Source organism: Equus przewalskii, chromosome 13, assembly GCF_037783145.1.
Source record: "Equus przewalskii isolate Varuska chromosome 13, EquPr2, whole genome shotgun sequence".
NCBI classification, from domain to species: domain Eukaryota; kingdom Metazoa; phylum Chordata; class Mammalia; order Perissodactyla; family Equidae; genus Equus; species Equus przewalskii.
In genome coordinates this window covers 15859774-15884225 of record NC_091843.1, presented here as the reverse complement: position 1 = coordinate 15884225, position 24452 = coordinate 15859774, and the positions used below count along the sequence as shown (strand labels likewise).

Here is a 24452-nt window from a genome sequence, read left to right as displayed (position 1 = left end):
TCCTTTGTATTTCTGAGTAGTATTTCAGTATATGAATATACCTCTTTGTTTATTATTCTCCTGTTGATCAATATATGGGTTTCCAGTTTCTGACTGTTACGAATGAGACTGCTGTGAACATGTTATATGTCTTTTTTTCCTAAAGATTGGCCCTTAGCTAACATCTGTTGCCAATCCTTTTTTTTCTTCTTCTTCTTCTCCTCAAAGACCCCCAGTACATAGTTGTGTATTCTAGTTGTGAGTCCTTCTGGCTCTGCTATGTGGGACGCCACCTCAGCATGGCTTGATGAGCAGCGCTGGGTCCATGCCCAGGATCCGAACCAGTGAAACCCTGGGCCGTGGAAGCAGAGCACGCGAACTTAACCACTTGGCCACAGGGCCGGCCCCGTGTTGTGTATCTTTTTGTGGACATGTTTTTATTTCTCTTGTGTAAATACCTAGGAGTGGAATCCTGAGTCATAGGGTAGTGTATGTATAAGGTATTAAAAGACTCAAAGTGGTTGTACCATTTTACACTCCACTTAGCAGTGTATAATAGTTCCATTTGTTCCACGTCCTCACCAACATTTGATGTCAGTCTATTTGATTTTGGCCTTTCTAGTAGGTATGAAGTAGTACCTCATTTCTGATTTTAATTTGTTACTATAAATGTTGAGCATCTCTTTATGTGATAATTGACCATTCATATATATCCTTTTGTAAGGTGTCTGTACGTCTCTTGCCCATTTCGTAGATTGAGTTGTTAGAGGTAAATGAATAAGTAATTGAATCAAGGCAGCCTAGAACAAAGGCTTTGTAGCACACAAAATGCTATTTTGTAAGTGTGATGGCTGGGGAAATCAGAAAAGCTACGAAAAAGATTATTTCTAACACTTGGAGTGTTATAGATGATGACTCTCACCATCGCAGCCCTTTTATCAGAATATATTTGGAAAGCTTTCTCACTTAAAAGAAAACTTCAGTTTCCTATCAACTTAAGAGGCCACATAAAATAATGGTTAATAGTTTGGACTCTAGACTCAGCCTGCGTCATACATCAGTGTCTGGTACAAAGTAAGCATTATATGTGATTATTAAGTAAATAAATTAGTATGTTTTAATATGCGCAATTTTTTTTTTAGTGTTTCAATAGAGAAGGAAAAGACTGAAAAATCTGAAACAGAAAAACTCTTAGAATACATCGAAGAAATTAGGTAATATGAACAGTAATTTTAAATTGAACTTTTACTTTGTTGAATAGTGATTAATATATCATTTTTATCATTTTTTGGTTAATTTTCCCTATGCCTAAATAGATGTGCTCTTCAAAGTAATTTGTTTTAATGCAGTTGTGCATCAGATCAAGTGGAAAAATACAAGCTAGATATTGCCCAGTTAGAAGAAAATTTGAAAGAGAAGAATCATGAAGTTTTAAGCCTTAAGCAGTCTCTTGAGGAAAATGGTGTGTTGTCTAAACAAGTAGAAGACCTCAATGCTAAATGTCAGCTGCTTGAAAAAGAAAAAGGTACTGTGCTGCTTATGGTATTACTTTCTTCACATAAGTACTATCTACAATATTTAAGAAAAGTACTGCCATGTTAAAACAATTTTTTTTTTAAAGATTGGCACCTGAGCTAACAACTGTTGCCAATCTTTGTTTTTTTAAGGATTGGCACCTGGGCTAACAGCTGTTGCCAATCTTTTTTTTTTTTTCTGCTTTATCTCCCCAACCCTCCCCCAGTACCTGGTTGTATATCTTAGTTGCAGGTCCTTCTAGTTGTGGGATGTGGGACGCCTCCTCAACGTGGCCTGACAAGCGGTGCCATGTCCGCACCCAGGATCCAAACCCTGGGCCGCCACAGCGGAGCACTCGAACTTAACCACTCGGCAACAGAGCCGGCCCCTAAAACAATTTGTTTTAAAAAAAATTATATAAACAACACCAAAAAAACCCTGTTGTATGTATGAGAGATTTTGTCTTTTATAATGTTTGTTCTCTGTTAATTTCAACATATTGCCTGTCGCAGTTGGAATATGTGAAATATATACATTTGGGCAGTTCTTGACTTGCCCATTGGGTGGCCATTTAAATTTGGTAGATACATAGAACTAGGTTTGGGGATTTTATTATATGGCATGTAATGTGTACTATGTTATATATAGTAATGATACAAACTTCAGAGTTGTGTTTTGTGTTTGTTTTGCTTTTCCCCGCCTTTGGAAATACTTCATCTGTGTAATATGCTAAAAGCAATAAAGCAGTGTAATGGAATGTAATGGGAATGTGAGTTCTCAAAGTTAATATTACTATCCAATAACAGCATTTTTAATGTTTTTCCTTTTGTAGAAGACCTCATGAACAGGCATAGAGATTGGGACGAAAATCTAAACTCTGAAATACAAACCTTAAAAGAGAAGTTTGCTCTTGAAAAACAAGAACATGAGAAGCTACAACAAAAAGAGTTGCAAGTTGATTCACTTCTGCAGCAAGAGAAGGTAGTTTACTACAATACCAAAAAAAAATAGTGCTTCTTTTATGTCATATATTTTCCTCTGTACCAGCAAACCTTTAAATTGTATATATTCTTTAATCCAACAATTCTGCTTTTAGAGTCGTATCCTGAAGAAATTATTATGGCTATGCTACAGATATAGCTCCAAAGATGTTCACCACAGGGTTATTGATAATGTGAAAAAATTACAAACAACAGATGAAACAAAATAGTAAATCATTTAAAAATTTTTTCCAGGGGTCGACCCCATGGCCTGATGGTTAAGTTCTCACCCTCTGCTTCGGGACCCAGGGTTTTGTCGGTTTGGATCCGGGGCGCAGACATGGCACCACTCGTCAGGCCACGTTGAGGCAGCATCCCACATGCCACAACTAGAAGGACCCACAACTAAAATATACATCTATGTACTGTGGAGATTGGGGGAGAAAAGAAAAAAAAAGAAAAGATTGGCAACAGTTGTTAGCTCAGGTGCCAATCTTTAGGGAAAAAAATTGCAAAAAAAAAAATTTTTTTCCAGCATATTCTTGTGTTAGGTTACTGTAAGGCTGTCTAGTTACACAAGAAACAAAACTGACTTTTTTTAAAATCTAGATTACATAAAGAACATTTTACATATCAATGAGAAAAGACAGTCCAATTAAAAAATGGGCATACTATGGAAATCGATAGTTCTCAGAAGTAGAAATTCAGACAACCTGTAAACATGAAACGATGTTCTACCTCAGTATTAATCAGGGATGGAAATAATTTGTTTTTCACTTATAAGATTGGCAGAAATTAAAACATTCGATAATATAACAGTGAGAGTTGGGCAAATAAGTACTCACATGTACTCATGAAATATTGTTGAGCAACCTGTAACAACTAAAGACATTGAATAAATCTGTATATACTGGCTTGAAAAGATCTCAACTATTTTATGATCTTTTTAAATGACCCTTACATATATAGAGAATTTATCATTTATATTTTTTAAATGTATACAAAAAGATGAGAAGGCGTATATGCCAAACTAGTGGTTTTCTCTGGAATGGGAAAACTGAGGTTGGAGTGAGGAGTAGTCAAAAGGCAATTTCCACCAAGAGGAAGCGGGGGGAGATGGGCACAGGGGTGCAGGGGCACAGTTATATGGTGTTTGACAAAGATTAATGTACAACTGAAATTTCACAATGTTACAAACTATTTAGACCACAATAAAAAAAATTTTTAAAAAAGGCAATTTCCACTTTATTTGTAATGTTAGAATTTTTTTACAATGGTGATTTATTTGTGTATTATATAACTGTAAAATGTATTTATATAGCATTGAAATCACAGTACCCTTTTTGTGTAATATCATATGAGAAAAATATATCATAAAAGTCAGCTGTAAAATATTCTAGTTTTACAAAAAGTATGTATACCTGTTGCATAGAAAAAAGATTGAAATAACATTTGCCAGTGTTAACAAGATGTAGGATATGATCCATGACAAAATGAGTATAATATCTATATTTTTCAAGTTTCCTTGAGACTCCTGAATTTAGTTTTTATACTTCATTGTCTGTACTTCTTTTTGTCCTTAGTAAAACTTCACAAATTATTAAATTATTGAAACCTTTCAAATTATTTTGATGGTTTTCGTTTGGATGTAGGAATTATCTTCTAGTCTTCAGCAGAAGCTATGTTCTTTTCAAGAGGAGATGATTAAAGAGAGGAATCTCTTTGAGGAGGAATTAAAGCAAGCACTGGGTGAGCTAGACAAATTACAGCAAAAAGAGGAACAAGCTGAAAGGCTGGTCAAGCAGCTGGAAGAGGAAACAAAATCCAGAGCTGAAGAGCTAAAACTTCTAGAAGAAAAGCTGAAAGGGTTTGTATTAGTAAGACCTCATGTTTATATATGACTTCAGTACATTCTCAGAATTCTCACATCAATCATATGAGTGGTTAAGGTTAGAATTATTTTACAAATAAGAAATAGACACAGAAAGGTAAAGTACATACATAGGATGTACATAAAAACGTGTGTCAGCCAAAGCTGGAAACCATGCCCTTCCTTTTTTTAAGGTTAGAGATTTAATTAAAGAGATTTTTAACAACAGATGACCAAAATTTGGGGTTCCTTTACTACTCTTATAAAAATTATTGGATATCAGCATTGCAGTAATAATGAATTTAGGAAAAAAACCCAGAAAAACAAGAACCCCACCTTTTAATAAGAAACATTTTCTTTTTTTGTGTATATGTTCATCAGTTTTACATAGTAAAATCTATACTTTTAATTAATTTTTTTGAGGGAACACAAACACTTCAGAAATAGCAATCAAAAAAGCAAAATGGCAAAAAACAACCAGAACTGGGAAACACTAAAAAAATAAGGGATTTATCATTAAAAGTAGAAAGACTGAGATCTCGTGCTCTTTTTTGCTCTAATTTCATGTTATTTTCATCACGTTATGAGTCCTTCTCTACTCCATTTACTTAAAATAGCCAGGTTGATTCTTGAATTCAAATTGCAAATAAAATAATTATGTTATTTAAATCTGTGGGGTTTCATCACTAAAAAATTTTCTAGCAAGGAACCATGGAGTAGACCTTAGCCTACAGAATTCCCAACTGTGTGTCTATCTCTTGTTGAGTTGAATGTTTTTGCTATTAATCCCTTTTCTGTTTGCTTGTGGTGATAAGTGATGAAAAGAACTCCAAGGCCTTAGATGTGCCTGCTTTTTTGGGAACAGTGCCAAAGTGTAATAGGGGGATTGTTCTGTTTTGCAGCCAGTCCCAGGGAACAGGCACTTTAAAAAAACGGAGTAGATGATGTCAGTTTCATGAGAAAAGAAAGTTGAGACCATCGTTTATTCTAACTCAAAGAACTTGGTCCAGAGGTCAGGTGATAAGGATTTTATTGCTAGATCTGTTAATTAGCTGTGTGATTCTAAGCAAGACAATCTTAATTTCTTTAATTTTCTACTTCATTAGATACAAAATAAAGGAGTTTTATGAGATGTTTTCTGAGGTCCCTTCCATCCTGAAGGCTTAAGAGAGAAACTGAGAGAATTGAAAGTGATTCCTCTAGGGGGCAAGGAAGAGAGTACTTTTATCATAAACCATTTAGTAATACTTGACTGCTTTTAGTGGTGTGACGTGTATTTGTGGTGTGTATGCAGTCATGCCCCACATAACAATGTCTCCATCAACAACAGACTGCATATAGGACAGTGGCCCCATAAGATTAGTACAATATAGGGTAGGTGTGTAGTAGGCTATACCATCTAGGTTTGTGTAAGTACTGTAGAGGAGGAAGAAATTTTCCTCTACTCTTCTAGGTTCTTCTGCCTGGTCCAAGAATTAAATTGCATGAGACAGATTAACTGGAGAAAAACAAAAGTTTAGTAGCATGTATACATGGGTGAAACCCAGGAAAGCCCAGTAACTCAACAGAGTGATGGAAACCCTCACCTTAAATACCGTCCTCAGCTAAAGACAAAAGAAGATGTTGGGGTGGGGAGAGTGGGTCTCCAAAGGGAAGAGAAGCAATTTATAGGTAGGCGAAAAGGAGCAAACATTTGGAAAACAAGTGTTTGGCCACAGAGAAACAGAAGAACACAGAGAGGAGCCCAACAAACCAGCTTTTCTTGGTTCCTCTCTGTCTACACCTTGTTCATGTTATGCTAAGATGATAGCTCACTTCCTGAGACAGTTTTTTTTATCTGAATTCTTTTAGGCAGTTAAGGGGGAGGTAACAAGAAAAACTTTCTGAGTCTTTTGTTTCTTTTTTATTTTTTTTTCCTTTCTGCTTTTTTTTTCTCTGCAAATCCCCCCAATACATAGTTGTATATTTTAGTTGTGGGTCCTTCTAGCTGTGGCATGTGGGACGCCACCTCAACATGGCCTAATGAGCAGTGCCGTGTCCGCATCCAGGATCCCAACCGGCGAAACCCTGGGCTGCCGAAGCGGAGCATGTGAACTTAACCACTCAGCCTCAAGTTTCTTAGAAATAATTTGTCTAAAATATTTCTTATATCAAAGAGACATATTTTGGGGTGACAGATTTTATTCCCCTTCAGTACACTCTGTGATGTTTGTATAACAATGAAATTGCATAACAACACATTTCTCAGAACATATCCCCTTACTAAGCATTGCATGACTGTATTTTAAAATCCCATACTTTTTACAGAATTTATTTGATCAGCTGTTTATCTTGTCTCAGTGTCTGACTTTGTCTGTAAGCGAATAATGCTTCTTATTTATAGTTTTTAGTTCTGTATATTTTTTAAAAGATCTCTTATGAGCTCATATGCTTATCTAAAAATTTTTGTCACCATTTTGGTAATATATGATATGAACATCTCAAAAATCTCTGAGATTTGTGGTACGTATTTGTAAAGATGACTTAGAAGCTATTCTGTCTATGCAAAATAACCCACTAAATAAATTGAGTTATTGACCAATCAAAATAGTAATTTGAATAATAGTTTATTATGTGGGTTATTGATATAATCAAAATAAATCTACATAGTCCTATAAACTCTTTTTTTAAAAGAACTTTTAAAATGAAGTGTCTTTAACTGTACTTAGTATTTCTTAAATGTTTAAATGCAGAGAATTAAACTTAATTCAATCCAAGGGCTTTTTCACTGGGAATCCTTCACATTCTCTAGTCTTGGCTGCTGCTGTTAAGATTCTGTTTTAGAGTTACCCTACCTTCTTCCAAAAAAATGTTTACCTACATAAATATATATAATATCAAAAGATAAATTTGGACATAAGTAAATTAGGATGAAAACAAGTAAAAGAGCAGGAAAGATAAGATGAAACCAGAAGAAGAGTTAGTACATAAATAAACATACTAGTAGAGGTAGGTCATAAATTTACATCTAAGCTAGCCAGTAGTTTATGCAAAGATGAAGATATGGGATACTGTTTTCACAGTGTCAAAGATAAATACTGATATCTTTCTTGGGATAATGATTTGTAATTAGTGTTTTATCTTTTAATTGTTCCTTTTTCTTAGGAAGGAAGCTGAACTGGAGGAAAATAAGGCTGCTCACACTCAGGCCACCCTGCTTTTGCAGGAGAAATATGATAGTGCAATGCAAAACCTCGGAGATGTTACTGCTCAGTTTGAAAGGTATTTTAAGTGGGAGCCTGCACTCTCAAATATAATATGAGCAGGGAGGGGTGTTTACCTAGGGAAATCTGTGAAAAAACAATCACACAAATAGAAGGGTTGGTATTAATTTAAATTCCATAACGACCAACCATAAATGGGCATTTAGTGTTACCTGGTAATCTTACTATATATAGAAATTTCCCTTTCCCACTACTCGTTATTTTCCCTTTTAAAAATAAAAGTTTATTTTGGGGGGAACTACAAATTGCAAAGGATAATAAAACAAATACCTATGCATGTCATACTGTGAGTATATTAATGTTAAGGTTTTTTTTGCTGAGGAAGGTTGGCCCTGAGCTAACACCTGTTGCCAGCCTTCCTCTATTTTGTATGTGAGTCTCTGCCACAGCATGGCTGACAAGTGGTGTAGGTCCACGCCCGAGATCCGAACCCATGAACCTGGGCTATCGAAGCAATGCATGCCAAACTTAACCTCTGGGCTACTGGGCCAGCCCTGTAATGTTAATGTTTTTATTTATCATATTTACCTTAGAACATTTTGGGGGAGGTCTCTTTTTCTTTTATCTACAGATCTACAACGTGTACGTAAATGATAGAGCAAAAAGATAAAATCTACATGCATGAGCCCATAAAAGGCAACCAATAAGCCAAAAGATTTTCAACAACTTGGTCTCTATGCATGCATTCCTCCCACTAGACCATTGTCATGCCTTCCCCCAACAGATAACTCCATCTCAAAGCTAACGTTCATTATTTCCTCGCTTTTTTCTGTGTATAATTTTATGACATGTATATCCATACAAATAATATCTAATTCTGCTTTTCCCTGAACTTCATCAAAAAATATCATCATAGTTTAAGCCATTTCCTGAGATTTCTCTTTTTATTCTACATTATGTATGTTTCTAGGATTGAATCACTTTGTTGACTGAGGCTGTAGTCTGTTTATGGTAACTGCTGTAGAATATTTGATTTTATTAATATACCACAATTTATTTATCCTTTCTCACTTTGGGCTTTTCAGTTGTTTCCCAAAACATTTCTTTTGTTATTATGAATATTCTTATAGTCTCCTAGTATACACCTGTAAGAATTACTCTAAAGTCATAGGTGTATGAATTTCAACTTTAAAATTTAATGCCAAATCACTTTACAAAGTAGGGGTGAGACACTACTCTCCCACTAGTGATGTTAGTTTTCATTGATCTGTTTCCTTTCCAAAGCTTGTTAGCTTAAATTTTGCTTAGTGAACTAAGCGTAAAATGGCTTCTTATCGTGGATAATTCGTCTTTCCTTTCTGTAAAAGGCTTGTGTGTGACTTTTGTTCATTTCTCTATGGGATTATTTTCTTTTCCTCATTGATTTGTAGAATTTTAATCAGCAATATGAGTTGTAAATGTCTTCTCCCATAGTGTGGCTTATCTTTTCATTGTATTTAGGGTTTCTTATGATTAATGGAAGTTCTTGATTTTAACGTGGTTAAATTTAGAGATTTTTATGTGAACATTTTTGCATCTCATTTAAGAACTTCTTTCTATGCCAAGAACCCGAAGATGTGTAACTTATTTTTTTCTAAAAGTTTCAAAATTTCACTTTTCATTTTTCCACGTAGACCTGATTTCTGTGTGTATAGTGATATGGGATCAAATTTGTTGTTGTCTTTCCATATGAGTAACCAACTGCCTAGTGCCCCTTCATTGAATAATACCTTCTTTCCCCAGTGATCTGTGTCTACATATGATATATTATGACACATATATCATATATACACACCCACACACACATGTGTGTATATATCTTAATTATAATTTGTCAGAGCCTAAATATAAATTATGTAAACCAGATAAAATATATAATATATATGTTTTAGTCCTATTTTCAACACTTCCCTTCTTGCTACTTTGAAAAATAGTGCTTTACAAAGTTTTTAGCCATTCTGTGACTTCACTCACCATCCGTATCTAATGGCATTAAAATTTATTTCTTCAAACCAAATTCTCCGCTCAGCTCCGTACCCATACATCCAGCTGCCTACTTGACATCTCCAAGTCGTTGTCTCACTATCATCTAATAGTAACCTGTCCAAAACAACTCTTGATTTTCTTTCTATCTCTTTTCCACCTCTGGTCTCATTATTTTTTCTCTCAGTCAGTGACATTGCCATCTTCCCAGATTCTCATTCCATAAATCTTAGAGCTATCTTTGATCATTTTCTCTCCATTTCTCCCAACATCCAATCTATTTCTTGAATTTTTCAATTCTGCCTCTAAACAAGATCTCACATCTTTCCATTGCCAACTCCTTAGTCCAAGCCTCCTTTATCACTCACCTGGGCTGATAAATATTTGTCTTCTAGGTTTGCATTCCTGCTCCTTCCACAATCCATTCTCCACATCTCCACAGTAATCCATACACTTCCTTAGACACTTTTACTTTCTCTGCTTTACCCCTCTGGTAAACTCATTGTGCCCTGCAGTGATGACCATCCTCTTGCCTCTAGCTTCTGCTCCTGCCTCTCTTATTCATTAGGCTCCAGTCTCATCTCTTAATGGACTGTATTCTACCGTCCTCTGAGCATGTATGCATCTTTTCGTTCTGGAATACTTTCTCCTAACAGCCTAGCTAAATCCTCCTTATCCATCATGTCTCAGCTTAAGTATAAATTCCTCAGAAAGGCCTTTTCTAAATCACCAACCAAAATTTAGGTCCCCCTGTTCTATCAGCTTAAGGTGCTCTGTAGTTTTCCTTCGTAATACTTACCACAAATTTAATTCCATATTTATTTTTCCAGTTTTTTTGCAAAGACCTGGAGAGGCATCTCCCTATCTTCCCCACAAAACCATAAACTCTGTGACAGTAGGTGCAGGGATTGTCCATTTTGTTTTGAAGTAATTTTCGTGTTTGATAGTAGGTTTTTTCCATCTCTGTATGCATACTTCCTGCACATAGTAGGCACTCGATTTCTTTTTCTTTGAATGAACAGCATCTGCCATATAAGCTCATTAGTACTGACCTCAGAACACTAAATTCTTACCTGTGTGTGCATAAATACATTACAAGGCTTTGTTTGTTTTACTTAAATGTATATAAAATATAAACTAATCAGCTATATATTTGTCATGAATACAGTAGTTAGAAAAATCCTTTAACTTTTCCTTTTAATAAGCTATAAAGCACTAACAGCTAGTGAGATAGAAGATCTTAAGCTGGAGAACTCATCACTTCAGGAAAAAGTGACCAAGGCCGAGAAAAGTACAGAGGATGTACAACGTCAGATACTGGCAACTGAGAGCGCAAATCAGGAATATGCAAGGTAAGTGGGAGAAACAAAGCCAGCCACAAAGTGATGCCAGGGATGGTGGTCCTGTGGCTTGCTTTGGGTGATCTTCCATTACAAATTAAGAATTTACACAGTTAAAAAGGTACAATTCTCGAAGAGTTCCTTGAATTTAAAAAAAAAAGGAGAAAAATAATTAAAATGGCTGTAAAATGTTTACATGGAGTTTTGTGGACTGTTCTCTCTCAAACCCAAGGATGCTTCTAGATCTGCAGACCAAATCAGCACTTAAAGAAGCAGAAATTAAAGAAATCACAGTTTCTTCTCTTAAAAAAATCACTGATTTGCAGAACCAACTCAAGCAACAAGGTGAAGACTTTAAGAAACAACTGGACGAGGAAGAAGCAAGGTAATCTAGGTTTAGAACCTGAGTGCCACGTTCCTAAGTTACTCTTTTTTTAATGCACTACGTTTTTAAATTTAATTTCCCCTACAGAAAATCTGGAAAGGAAAACGCAACAGCAGAATTAACCGAGGAAATGAATAAGTGGCGTCTCCTTTACGAAGAGCTATATGATAAAACAAAACCTTTTCAGGTTTGTCAGTTAGGACTAAACGTCCTTGTGTTTGTGTTAGGATTCACTTTATTGCCTGTCACAGTCACAACAGGGACTTAGTTTTTTCTGTTAGATCATTTTGCTGTGCATTTAGTGTGCCAATTTAAGTTCCTGTTAAAGAAAGCTTACAAATTTTATTAAATTATCATGCATTTTTTAACATGGCCTTTATAAGCTAAAAAATACCTTCTAATAAGAGACAAAGTTAATAGCTTAGAAGGCTCACCTGATATGAACTTTTGATAATTAATCTATGTAAATTTGTGATACTTATTTGGTTACGATCTTTCTTAGTGGTTTTTCAAACTAATACACCAATTTTAAAGGAAAAAAAGGATAAATGCTTATCTTGGCACTTAAATCAAATAGAAAGACAGTATTGGTTGTAATATGGTGATCTGACTGATACAGTTAGGCTGGCTAGCTGCTCTCCTTTCCTTGTTTCATTCCGTCATTTTCAGTGATCTTCGAAATGAACACAGTTCTTTTAAAAGAGTCTCAGAGAATTTATGAAGAGCTCTCAGAATATATCACCATAATCTATTTTTTCCAGTGTTTTTTTATTTTCTTATTTTCATAGTTTATATGAACCAAGTAAGATATAACAGTTTTAAGTCTTAAGTTTATAAAAATAAAATCTTTTTCAGCTACAACTGGATGCCTTTGAAGCTGAGAAACAGGCTTTGTTGAATGAACATGGTGCAGCTCAGGAACAGCTCAATAAACTGAGCGATTCATATGCGAAATTATTGGGCCATCAGAATCTCAAGCAAAAAATCAAGCACGTTGTGAAATTGAAAGATGAAAACAGCCAACTCAAATCGGTTTGTAAAATAATACAATTAGTTCTATTGAAGATATTGGGACGGAGTATGTTTTATTCTGTTGATAACATTTAAGTAAAATGAAGGACTTTGGTATCAGAAACAACTAACAGTTTATAGGGAAAAATCCATCAGAGAATTATGGGTTTATTTTAGAGTGTTGATCAGATGGGTATGAATGTTCCCTGGTTTTCCAGCTACCTCATTAATATATTGAAAATTACTAGTGGAATTGGAAGAATTCATAAAGCTTTACACATCCTTTCTATTTGCAAAATAGCAAAGTCCTCGATGTAATTAAATACCATATAGATAAGCAGCGTTCAAAAATAGTTAGGCATTAAAGTTTTTTTAACAGCTTTATTGAGATATAATTCACGTACCATACAATTCACCCATTTAAAGTATACCACTCACTGGTTTTTGGTATATTCACATATAGGTGCCAACCATCACCACAGTCAGTTTTAGAACATTTTCACCACCTCAAAATGAAACTCCTGGGACCAGACTGGTGGCCTAGTGGTTAAGTTTGCGGGCTCCACTTCGGTGGCCTGGGGTTTGCAGGTTCAGATCCTGGGCGTGGACCTAGCACCACTTGTCAAGCCACTCTTTGGTGACATCCCACAGAAAATAGAGGAAGATTGGCACAGGTGTTAGCTCAGCAGCTCTCTTTCTCAAGCAAAAAGATGAAGATTGGCAATAAATGTCAGCTCAGGGCCAATCTTCCTCAAAAAGAAAAGAAAAGAAAAAGCATCCCCTTACCCTTTAGCTGTCATCTTCCTATCTCCTCATCTGCCCCTCCAACCACTAATCTACTTTCAATCTCTATAAATTTCCTGATTCTGGACATTTCTTATTTGTGGAATCAAATAATATGTGGTTTTTCATGACTGGCTTCTTTCGATTGGCACAGTGTTTTCAAGGTTCATCCATGTTGTAGCATGTACCAGTACTTCATTCCTTTTTATGGCCTAATATTTCACTATGTGGATGTGTCACATTTTAATTATCCATTTGTCAGTTGATGGACATTTGGGTTGTTTCCACCTTTAAGCAATTATGAATAATGCTGCATTCGTGTACAGATTTTTGTGTGGACATATGTTTTTGTTTCTCTTGGGTTAGACCTAGAAGGGAAATTGCCGGGTCATATGGTACCTCTCTGTTTAATTATTTGAGGAACTGTTGGACTGTTTTCCAAAGCAGCTATATTATTCTGCATTCTACCAGCAATGTATGAGGGTTCCCATTTCTCCACATCCTCACCAATACTTGTTATTTTCTGACTTCTTGATTCTAGACATCCTAGTGGATGTGAAGTGATACCTAATAGTGACTTTGACTTGCATTTCCCTGATGACTAGTAATGTTGAGCATCTTTTCATGTGCTTATTGGCCATTTGTATATCTTCCTAGGAGAAATGTCTATTCAGATCCTTTGCTTGGTTTTTTTTTTACCTTTTTTTTTTTTTTTTGGAGGAAGATCAGCCCTGAGCTAACATCTGCTGCCAATCCTCTTCTTTTTGCTGAGGAAGACTGGCTCTGAGCTAACATCCATGCCCATCTTCCTCTATTTTATATGTGGGACGCCTGCCACAACACAGCTTGCCAAGCGGTGCCATGTCCTCACCCAGGATCCGAACCGGCGAACCCCAGGCCACCAAAGCGGAACATGCACACTTAAGCGCTGTGCCACCGGGCTGGCCCCCTTTGCTTGTTTATTAATTGGATTATTTGTCTTTTTATGAGTCTTTTTTTGTCTTTTGTCTTTTTATTCTTGCTTTTTATATTCTACATACTAGTCCCTTATCAGATGTATTATTTGAAAATATTTTCTCCCATTCTGTGCATTGTCTTTTCACTTTCTTGATGATTTTCTTTGAAGCACAAAATTTTGATGAAGTCCAGTATACCTGTTTTTTCCTTTGTGGCTTATTTTTTGCATCTAACAATCTTTGCCAAATTCAATGTTATGAAGGTTTACCACTATGTTTATTACTAAGAGTTTTATAGTTTTAGCTCTTACATTTAGGTCATTGATCCATTGTGAGTGAATTTTTGTATACAGAGTGAGGCCCAGAGGTAAGAGTCCAGCTTCATTCTTTAGCATGTAGGTATCCAGTTGTTCCCACACCATTTGTTGAAGAGACTACTCTTTTCCTCAATGAATGGTCTTATTTCTAGACTCTCAAATGCATTCCATTGATCTATATACCTATCCTGTGCTACCACACTGTCTTGACTACTGTTGGTTGGTGGTAAGTTTTGAAACCAGGAAGCATGAGTCCCTCTACTTTGTTCCTCTTTTTCAAGATTGTTTTGGCTATTCTGGGTCCCTTGCAATTCCATATGAATTCTAGAATCAGCTTTTCAATTTCTAGAGAAGTCATCTTCTCAGTTTGGGGCATAGTTAAGTCTTTTAGCATGTGATGTTTTTCCAATTATTTAGATCTTTAATTTCCTTCAATGTTTTGTAATTTTCAGAGTATATATTTTATATATTTTAAACTTCTTTTCTTAAATTTAATCCTAAATCTTTTATCCTTTTTTGAGGCTATTGTAAATCAAATTGTTTCCTTAATTTCATTTTTGGGTAGTTCATTGCAAGTATATAGAAATACAGTTGATTTTTGTATCTTGATCTTGGGTCCTGCAACTTTGCTTGACTCATTTATTAGTCATAATAGTTTTTTAGTGGTTTCTTTAGGATTTTCTCTATAGAAGATCATCTGTAAATAGAAGTAGTTTTACCTCCTTTCTAATCTAAATGCTTTTGATTTATTTTTCTTGCCCATGTTCCCTGGCTAGAATCTCCACGACAATGTTGAATAGAAGTGGTGTGAGTGGACGTTTTAGTTTTGTTCCTGATTTGGGGAAAAGCATTCAGACTTTTACTATTAAATATGATATTAGCTGTGGCTTTGTCGTAGATGCTCTTTATCAAGTTAAGGAAATTTCCTTCTATTCCTAGTTTTTTTAGAGTTTTTATCATGAAAGGGTGTTAAATTTTGTCAATGCCTTTTCTGTTTCTATTGAGATGATGATGTGATTTTTGAAAAATTCAATTGATATGATTTCTTACATTGGTTGATTTTTGGATGTTAAATCAATCTTGCATTCCTGATAAATTTTACTTGGTCATGGTGTATAATTCCTTTTATGTGTTGCTGGGTTTGCTTTGCTAGTACTTGTTGAGGGTTTTTTCATCCATACCCCTAACAGATACTAGTCTGTAGGTTTCATGTAATGTCTTTGTCTGGTTTTGGCATCAGGATAATGCTGATCTCATAAAATGAGTCGGAAACGGTTTTGTCCTTTCTATTTTTTGGAATAGTTTGTGAATAGTTGGTATTACTTCTTCATTGAATGTGTGGTAAAATTCAGTGGTGAAGCCATCTGCACTTGGGCTTGTCTTTGTGGGTAGTTTTTGATTACTAATTCAATTCCTTCACTTCTTATAAGCCTATTCAGATTGACTATTTCTTCTTGAGACAATTTCAGTAGACAGTTTTGTGTCTTTATGAGTTTGTCCACTTCTTTCAAGTTACCTGATTTGTTGGTATATAATTATTCACAGTATTCCTTTATAATCCTTTTTATTTTGGTAAGGTCAGTAGTAGTAATGTCTCTTCTTTCATTTCTGATTCTAGTAATTTGAGTCATCTTACTTTTTGTAGTTCCTTTAGTTCTCTAAACATATTCATAATGGCAACTTTAAAATCTTTTCTGGATAAATCCAATATCTTATTACTCTTACAGGCATTTTTTATTCCCTGCTTTTTCCCAATGTATAGGTCATGCATTCCTGTTTATTTGCACACCTTGTAAATTTTTGTTGGAAAGTGGATATTTTAGATAATACCTTGTAGCCCCTCAGTGTACTGCCCTCTCCTTCCAGGTATGTTGTTATTTTCGTGTTTGTTTAATAATGGGCTAGATTTTTGTTTGGTTGGTTGGTTTTTAAGATTGCCACCTGAGCTAACAACTGTTCCCAATCTTTTTTTTTTCTCCTGCTTTATCTCACCAAATCCCCCTGGTACATAGTTGTATATCTTAGTTGCAGATCCTTCTACTTGTGGCGTGTGGGATGCCGCCTGAACGTGGCCTGACGAGCAGTGCCATGTCTGCGCCCAGGATCCAAACTGGCGAAACCCTGGGCTGCCGCAGCAGAGCGCACAAACTTAACCACTTGGCCGCAGGGCCGGCCCCTTGGCTAGACTGTTTTAGTGAAAACTATTTCTCCTCTCCATCTGCAATAGTGTTGTGCCTCTGGTGTTGCTACTAGGGATGTTCAGTTTTGGGTATGCCCAGTCTCCCTGGGATGACACTGGTTTTGGTAAGGCTCTCTTTGTCTTCCTCTCTTTCCCTGACCGCATGTTAAACTGGTTGCTGGATACCTAGTTGCTTATTGCTCTATTACTTTCGACAATGCCCTGAGGCATAAATTGCTCTACAAACTAATCCAATCAAATTCTGTCTCCTTTGTTGGAATTATGTCTGAGGTCAGTGATTGACGTTGTTCTGACTCGAGAAGGGCTCCTCCCAACTAACTGTATTATTCACCAGTTCTCTTCTACACACCAGACAGTCTACAGTGTAGCCTACATTTTTAATACCTCCCAATTCCCTTGCACCACAGCCTCTACCTTATTTAGGGCGCCCTTTGGCTTTAATTTCTCCAAGCTCTGTTGCAAGTGAAGTCAGTTCCTTTGGGAAGAAATTACGAGCTTTATGTTTTATGGCCTGCTTCTCCTCCCAGGTAAAATCTCTGAGGCAGGGCTCTGGAGCCCAAGTTGGGGACAATGGCAAGCTTTCTTCTGAGTGACACCTCGGCCCTAGGAGCTGAGTGCTCTGTGGACTTGAGGGAGAGGATGCTGGGGAGCACCCTGAGGTTTTTTCAACCTTGTTTGCTTGGGACGTGGCCTCAGCAACAGGAAGCTGGGCCAAGATGAGAAATGCTGATGCCCTGCTCCTCCTGAGGGGAGAGGGAGCCCTGTGTTCTTGGCTGCTGCAGTCTGGCTGGAGTTTTCGCCTTGCTGAGCTGGGAGTGGGGAGGGAGAAAGCAGGCTTGGTTCAAATCCCACAGACCCTCGCCGTTTTCACTGCAGTTTTGTAGATTTGCTTGAGTGGCTGTTTCTTCATTGGCTGTTTTGCCTTAGGACCGTTTTTAGAGGCCTTACGTGGTAGCCTTTTTATAATTTTTAGTTTCCCTGGGAAGCGGCTCACCGGAGCTTCTCATGCTCTCATGCCAGAAGTTGATCTCAGCATTTAATTTGGAGATGAACTTTTATCAGAAACAAAGCTGTGTACCTGTAGAGGGGCAAGAAGATTTAAATGACTCATTGTCCCCTTTGTCACAGCTCTTCAAAGCCATCTTATAGTTCATTGTCTTAAAGCCTGTACCTAGTAGTGATTTTTGCCACTGAGCAACTTTGGAATTTGTCAGTAACACTGGTAACACATTTCACCGACACGCTCTTTAATAATTGTTTATTGTCTATATTTTTTGACATAGGAGGTGTCAAAACTCCGCTCTCAGCTTGCTAAAAGGAAACAAAGTGAGAGAAAACTTCAAGAGGAACTGAATAAAGTTCTGGGCATCAAACACTTTGATCCTTCAAAGGCTTTTGTTCATGAAAGTAAAGAAAATTTTGCTCTCAAAACCCCATTAAAAGAAGGTAAGAAACAAGTAAATGTGTAGAAGTATCAGCTTCCTTTGGATTTGCTGTCACAGCATTTAGCAAGTTATTCATTTTTATGAACTGTCAAAATTTGTTAACATCTTCAGATATAAAAGAAATTCTTACTGAGATTTCCGTGTAAAATGCCTTTTCCTTCCTCCTTCCGTACTCTTTATTTTCCCTATGTCCAGATCCCACCTGTCCTTCAAGCCCAGTTCAGACCCCGTCTTCCTTGAAGCCTCATCTGACATTTTGCTCCTACCTCCCCCTCACCAGAATTATTCCCTCTAACATGCCCTTAGCATTTTTAACCGAAATGTCAAATTTGTAGTTTTGGAGTCGATTTTCTGTCTTTCATGACTGTGAATCTTTGTATCTTTAACAATAAATCAAAATCGGTTGAAATAGTAAATGAAATATAAATAAAATTATGCTACAAAACACAAGCATTGCTTCATCTGCCATACACAAGATACGGAGTGCCTGTCTTTAGTTTATAATGACTGGGGAATTTGTTTTAATTTAGAAAACTAATATCACTGTTGGATAATCCTTCCAGGCACTACAAACTGCTACTGAGCTCCTGTGGAGTTTCAAGATTCACCCAAGTAAACATCTGAAAACCTGCTGAAGATTATTTCATCTTGTTTTTATTATTGTTGAGATTTTATTATTATTCTGTTTGTAATAAATATTTTTAACATTGTATTTAATATTACTTCCTATCCTTAAGTATGTGAAAGGAAGTTCAACTCTTTTTTACCAATATGTCTTCTAACGTTTTATTTTCTGTTGTCCGTACTCTTCCTCAATGCTCACTTTTATCACCTTATTCTAAACCTCTGACTGGCTTTCCCGCTTTACAACTCATCCCATCAAATCAACATTCCTTTAAAATTCACTCTCATGTTATTATCCCCCTATTCTGAAATGCTAGATGTTTTCAAGATTCTAATCCCCAGGTGTTTTAGTTTGATACTGCAGGCTTTTTCTACTCTGAACCTCTTAAGCGAGGCTAAAAAAGCTTGGCTTGTTCTCGCCTCTGTATTGATTCACCTAATAGTGTTCATTCTGTCCTACCCATCATCCATTTATCCAGTTCAAATAAGAAATAAGGACATGTTTAACTCCATAGTAATCTCTCTAGCTCTTATCAGAGTCACTGAGTTGCTCAATAATTTGTAGATTCCTAGACTCCACCCAAGTCCTACTAAATTAAAATCTGGGTGTGGCCTGAAAATCTGCATTTTTAACAAACTCTGCAGTTAATTCTTAGATACAGTAAATCTGAGAAACCCTGCTCATATCCTCTCTAGAGAATTTGTCGTATACAGCTTATCATCTGCCTGACTACTGTTTGATTAATATTTGTGTAATATGAAATAAAATCACATATTAAGTCAATTACCCCATTATTCAACTTGTATTATATGAAGTTGTATTAATACTTCTATTTACAGTGTATTTATTGTCTCTGGCCTCCCCCCTCCTCACCTTGTCTCCAGAATCCCAAATGGTAGTATACTATTTAGAAAGTGGTAATTTCCCAACTCAAATATCTGATTTACACACTTGGTATGTTATTATAAACCACTTTTTTGTAATGTTTCCCCATTGGTGGACCAACTGAGACTATTACAATCAGAATAGCTTTTCATAAAAAATTATTTTATTAATCTTAATACATGGTTGAATTTTTAAATGTCATTATTTGGATTAAGTTCAGAGGAAATGTAGAAATTAGAAAAATTGTCCAGTAAAATCAAATAATTCAAGACTTCTGCTTTTAGGCCAGATGGAGTAACAGGGATCGGATTTATTGCTCCTCCCTCTAGCCGACACACACACACACACACACACACCCATACCCCTAAAACTATCAAAAGACTAGATGAAATACACAAAAGAGTGATTTTCAAGATGCTAGACATGAAACAACAAAGAACCGCAATCCCCGAGAGATGGGAAAAATTAAGGTGAGCCCTATGATTGTTCCCTGTTTACAGCCTTGAGAGAAGTTCCAAACTATGATGTAGGGAAGGGAAACTCAGGCAGAGCCCACCCAGTTGTCTTAGTTGAAAAGACAGAGCTGAGATCTGGGGAGAGCAAAGTGGCCAGAGTTGGCAGGACAGAGTACTAGAAAGGAGAAAATTGCACAGAAAGAGAACTCTGGAGATCAACAAAAGGTTCCTCAAGTATTCACCTTAATTAGAAATCAGTAACAGAAAAATCTCTGGAAAACCCATAAATAGTTGGAAATTAAATATCACACTTCTAAATGAGCCATGTGTCAAAGAAATCAAAAGGAAAATTAGAAACTTGAACAGAATGAAAATAAAGACACAACATTTCAAAACATGGAATACTGCTAAAGCAGATTTAGAGCAAAATTATCTCACTGAAGGCCTATATGTCAAAAGAAGAAAGGTTTCAAATCAATAACCTCAGCTTTTACCTTAGAAATAAGAAAAGAAATTTACATGCAAAGTAAGTAGAGGAAAAGGAATCGTAAAGAGCAGAAACCAATAAACTAGAAAACAAAACCAAAAGAGAAAAATCAATGAAAAATAGTTGATTCATTGAGAAGATCAATAAAATTGGTAAACCTCTAACTAGATTGATCAGGAAAATAAAAATACATAAACTACCAATATCAGGAATAAGATGCATTATTTTTGTGGGTGGAGGATATATCCACTATCTTGATCACAGTGATGATTTTGTGGGTGTGTATATAAATATATATATATATATATGGTTGTGTATAAATATATGAGTGTCAAACATCAGATTGTACACTTGAAATCTGTACAGTTTATTATATGTCAGTTATACCTCAATAAAGCTCTTAAAACAATCAAATAGATCACTCTCAAACTAAAGTCTTAACATTGAGATGATTATTTTCTCTTGGGCTACTGGTTTAAAATGGCTTTATTTATGAAAACCTGTTCATTTTTGCATGCATTATTTTTACATAAGATTTATTTGAAAGGAAATTAGTTTGCATTCTCGCATTCTTTGGAAAATGTTTAGCTTTGTTTTAGGGGAAGCATTTCAGAATGTGTTTGTTTTTTAAATCACTAATGGAAGACAATCCTTTAAGAGAAGAAAATATACCCTTTTTAAAATTGCATTTTCTATAAAGATCATGAACGGTTTGTAGAAGCTAATGACTTCTTGCCTTTTGAGATCATGAAGGAAATGGGGCACTGGTTAGGAGGGATCTTTGTATGACGGTTTCAGAATGAGAATGTCAAGTCCCAAACTTTATTTTTTGTTTGCTCCTAACCCCCACCATCATACAGTCCTTCAGGTATGAAATAATAAAGATCCTCTTTATTTTCTTATACATAATGTCAAATTCCATGTACTAGTATTTTTAATACATATTTGGAACAGTTCAAACTATATGCCCAGATTTTTGCTACCACCACCCCTAGATTGCCTATAATTTCTGAGAAGCACCTAGGCTTGACAGGCCACATATTGGAAAGCGTTCATGGTTAAGGCCTAATGAAAGTTTACAAATACTCACCTCCTGAAGGCTAGGCATCTGACCACATCTAGCCCTTTACTAATCAAGTTGATCCTAATTTTCTTTCTGTGGCAGATAATATTTTCCAGAAATGGCCACACTACTGTCTCCCACCCTACATGCTCTTCAGTGTGACATTGACACTCTTCCATTGGGAGATGGTGATCTGTTTCATGAGTCTGGGTAGGTCAGTAACAATGGTGGAAGTGGCGCTATGTAACTTCAGTATCTGGGTCATCTATATTAGTTTCTTATTGCTGCTATAACAAATCACAAATTTAGTGGCTTAAAAGAACACAAATTTGTTAACAGTTCTGGAGGTCAGAAATCTAAAATGAGTCTCATGGGGCTAAAATCAAGATGTTTGGTAGGGCTGCATTCCTCCTGGAGCCTCTGGGGACCAATCAGTTTCCTTCTCCACCTTCTAGAAGCCACCAGCATTCCTTGGCATATAACTCCTTCCTCCAGCTTCAAAGCCTATCACTCCAACCTCTTGTTTTCTGACTGCCCCTCTGACTTCCTTCTATAAGAAGGAAGGACCCTTTTGATTATATTGTACCCACACAGATAATCAAGTATAATCCCCCCATTATTAACATCTGCAAAGTCCCCTTGCCAAGTGAGGTAAACATATTCACTGATTCCAGAGATTAGGATGTGGACATCTTTGGGGGAGCCATTATTTTGTCTACCACAGTTGTCAAAGATGATACATGGGGCCAGCCTGGTGGCGCAGCAGTTAAGTGTGCACGTTCCTCTTCGGTGGCCGGGGTTCACTGGTTCAGATCCTGGGTGCAGACATGGCACCACTTGGCAAAAGCCATGCTGTGGTAGGCATCCCACATATAAAGCAGAGGAAGATGGGCACAGAGGGATGTTAGCTCAGGGCTAGTCGTCCTCAGCAAAAAGAGGAGGATTGGCAGTAGTTAGCTCAGGGCTAATCTTCCTCAAAAAAAAAAAAAAAGATGATACAACGTCACTTGAAACACAGCCAACTTCAGTTGATTCCCAATCTTCAAGCCAGCTGTCCCAGGTGATGCTGGACAGCAGTAAAGAGCCTGGGCTGAGCCCTGCCCAAATTATAGATTTGTGAGCAAAATACATGTTGTCATTTAAGCCACTAGGTTTTAGAGAGTTGTTACCAGACTATATTCTATTTATTTCCCTTTACTATTTATCTTAGATTTAATGGTCCATCACTCTATCCCCCATCTTTCCATTCTTTTTCCTCTCATCTTGTTAAAATTCAACACTGCACAGGGCCTGGCCCAGTGGTGTAGTGATGAAGTTTGCACGCTCTGCTTCAGCAGCCCAGGGTTCACTGGTTCAGATCCCGGGTGTGGACCTACGCACTGCTTATCAAGCCATGCTGTGGCAGGCCTCCCACGTATAATTAGAGGCAGATGGGCACAGATGTTAGCTCAGGACCAATCTTCCTAAAAATAAATAAATTCAACACTGCACAAATTCAAATGTCTGCATCTTATGCTTTTAAAGCCAAGCTGTTGAGCACTACTAAATAAAATCCTCTAATATCAGGGTGGTGGCTATGGCAAGGCCCTGCTTTCCAACCTTAGCTAGCCTCTTGATATCACCTAACATTCTGTGGGGTTTTTTTCTTTCCCAGTTTTAATTTTCCTCAAACCTCAGACTTCAGCAACTCCCTCTCAGCAGATAATAGCAACTTCTACTTCACAAAGAAAATAGAAACAATCAATGGTGGAATTTCCTCAAAGTGTACGTTATTCAAGAAATAATTTTGGGAAAACTGGCTTTCCACATGGGGGAAAGAATTTGTATCTTTCACCTACTTTCAAACTAAAAATAAATTCCAGATGTAAATTTTAAAAAAAGAAACTATAAAAATAGTACAAGATAATGTGGGAGAGTGTCTTTAGAATTTCAAAATATACTTTTTTTTTTAAAGATTTTATTTTTCCTTTTTCTTCTAAAGCACCCCCAAGTACATAGTTGTGTATTTTTAAATGTGGGTCCTTCCAGCTGTGGCATGTGGGATGCCGCCTCAGCGTGGCTTAATGAGTGGTGCCCTGGCCGCGCCAGGATTTGAACCAGCAAAACCCTGGGCCGCCAAAGCGGAGCACGCAAACTTAATCACTCAGCCACAGGGCTGGCCCCTAAAATAGACTTTCTAAAGCAGACTATGAAACCATGAAAGATAGCTGTGATTTCATAAAAAGAAAAAGAATCTGCATGGAGGAAAAATCCATAATCAAATGACAAACACCTGACAGGCAAAGCAAATTTCTTCTGATTAGAGGCTTTTATAAATCAATAAGGAAAAGACAAAAAGTAGGTAAGATCCATGCAAAGATAACCTAGAAGGAATGCAAATGTCCTTTATTTTTGAAAAGATAATCTTACTTATCATCCAAGAAATGCAAAGTAAAATGAAATGCCAATCTTTCCATAGCAGATTAACAATGAGCAAACACTTTCACCATACACTAAGATGAAGGTAGAGGGAAATGGCATACCGTACAACTTAATTGTAACAACTTGACAATATCTGTTAGTCAAAACTCATGTGCTCTTTGATGTAGAAATTCCTCTCCCAGGACCTAACCTTTCAGACAGTCTGTACAAAGACTTTAGTGTAAGAATGTTCCTTGCAAAATTGGTAGCAAAAGGCAACGTGGGCCTTGATTACTTAAGTGCGTAAGTAAATGCTTGATTAGCAAAATGCTTTGTGACCTAGCAGGAGTCTCTAACCTAGTCTAGGTCAGGTCAGGAGGTGAGCACTAAGGTAGCACCTAAAGAATTAGTAGGAGTGAGTCAGATGAAAGAGGATCAGGAATATGAGGATTCAGTGCAAATGTAACATAAAGTGGAAAGGGAAGAGAGTTTGGCACATTTGAGACACCGAACATTCAGAATCACCAGGAG

At 36.6% G+C, this 24452-nt stretch overlaps 1 protein-coding gene across 2 annotated transcripts in view; it reads left to right on the top strand.

The window, feature by feature from the left end:
• HMMR (hyaluronan mediated motility receptor) overlaps positions 1 to 19417 on the top strand; it is a 37557-nt gene extending 18140 nt beyond the window's left edge. For both annotated transcript variants that reach the window (XM_008538989.2, XM_008538990.2), the window contains exons 8-18: positions 1122 to 1193; positions 1329 to 1504; positions 2327 to 2475; positions 4127 to 4341; positions 7489 to 7605; positions 10775 to 10921; positions 11142 to 11294; positions 11382 to 11481; positions 12150 to 12326; positions 17845 to 18007; positions 18570 to 19417. In XM_008538989.2, coding sequence (XP_008537211.1) covers positions 1122 to 1193; positions 1329 to 1504; positions 2327 to 2475; positions 4127 to 4341; positions 7489 to 7605; positions 10775 to 10921; positions 11142 to 11294; positions 11382 to 11481; positions 12150 to 12326; positions 17845 to 18007; positions 18570 to 18589 — 1489 coding nt within the window. In that variant the 3' untranslated portion in view covers positions 18590 to 19417. The remainder of the gene's footprint in view (positions 1 to 1121; positions 1194 to 1328; positions 1505 to 2326; positions 2476 to 4126; positions 4342 to 7488; positions 7606 to 10774; positions 10922 to 11141; positions 11295 to 11381; positions 11482 to 12149; positions 12327 to 17844; positions 18008 to 18569) is intronic.
• The last annotated feature ends 5035 nt before the right edge of the window (positions 19418 to 24452 follow it).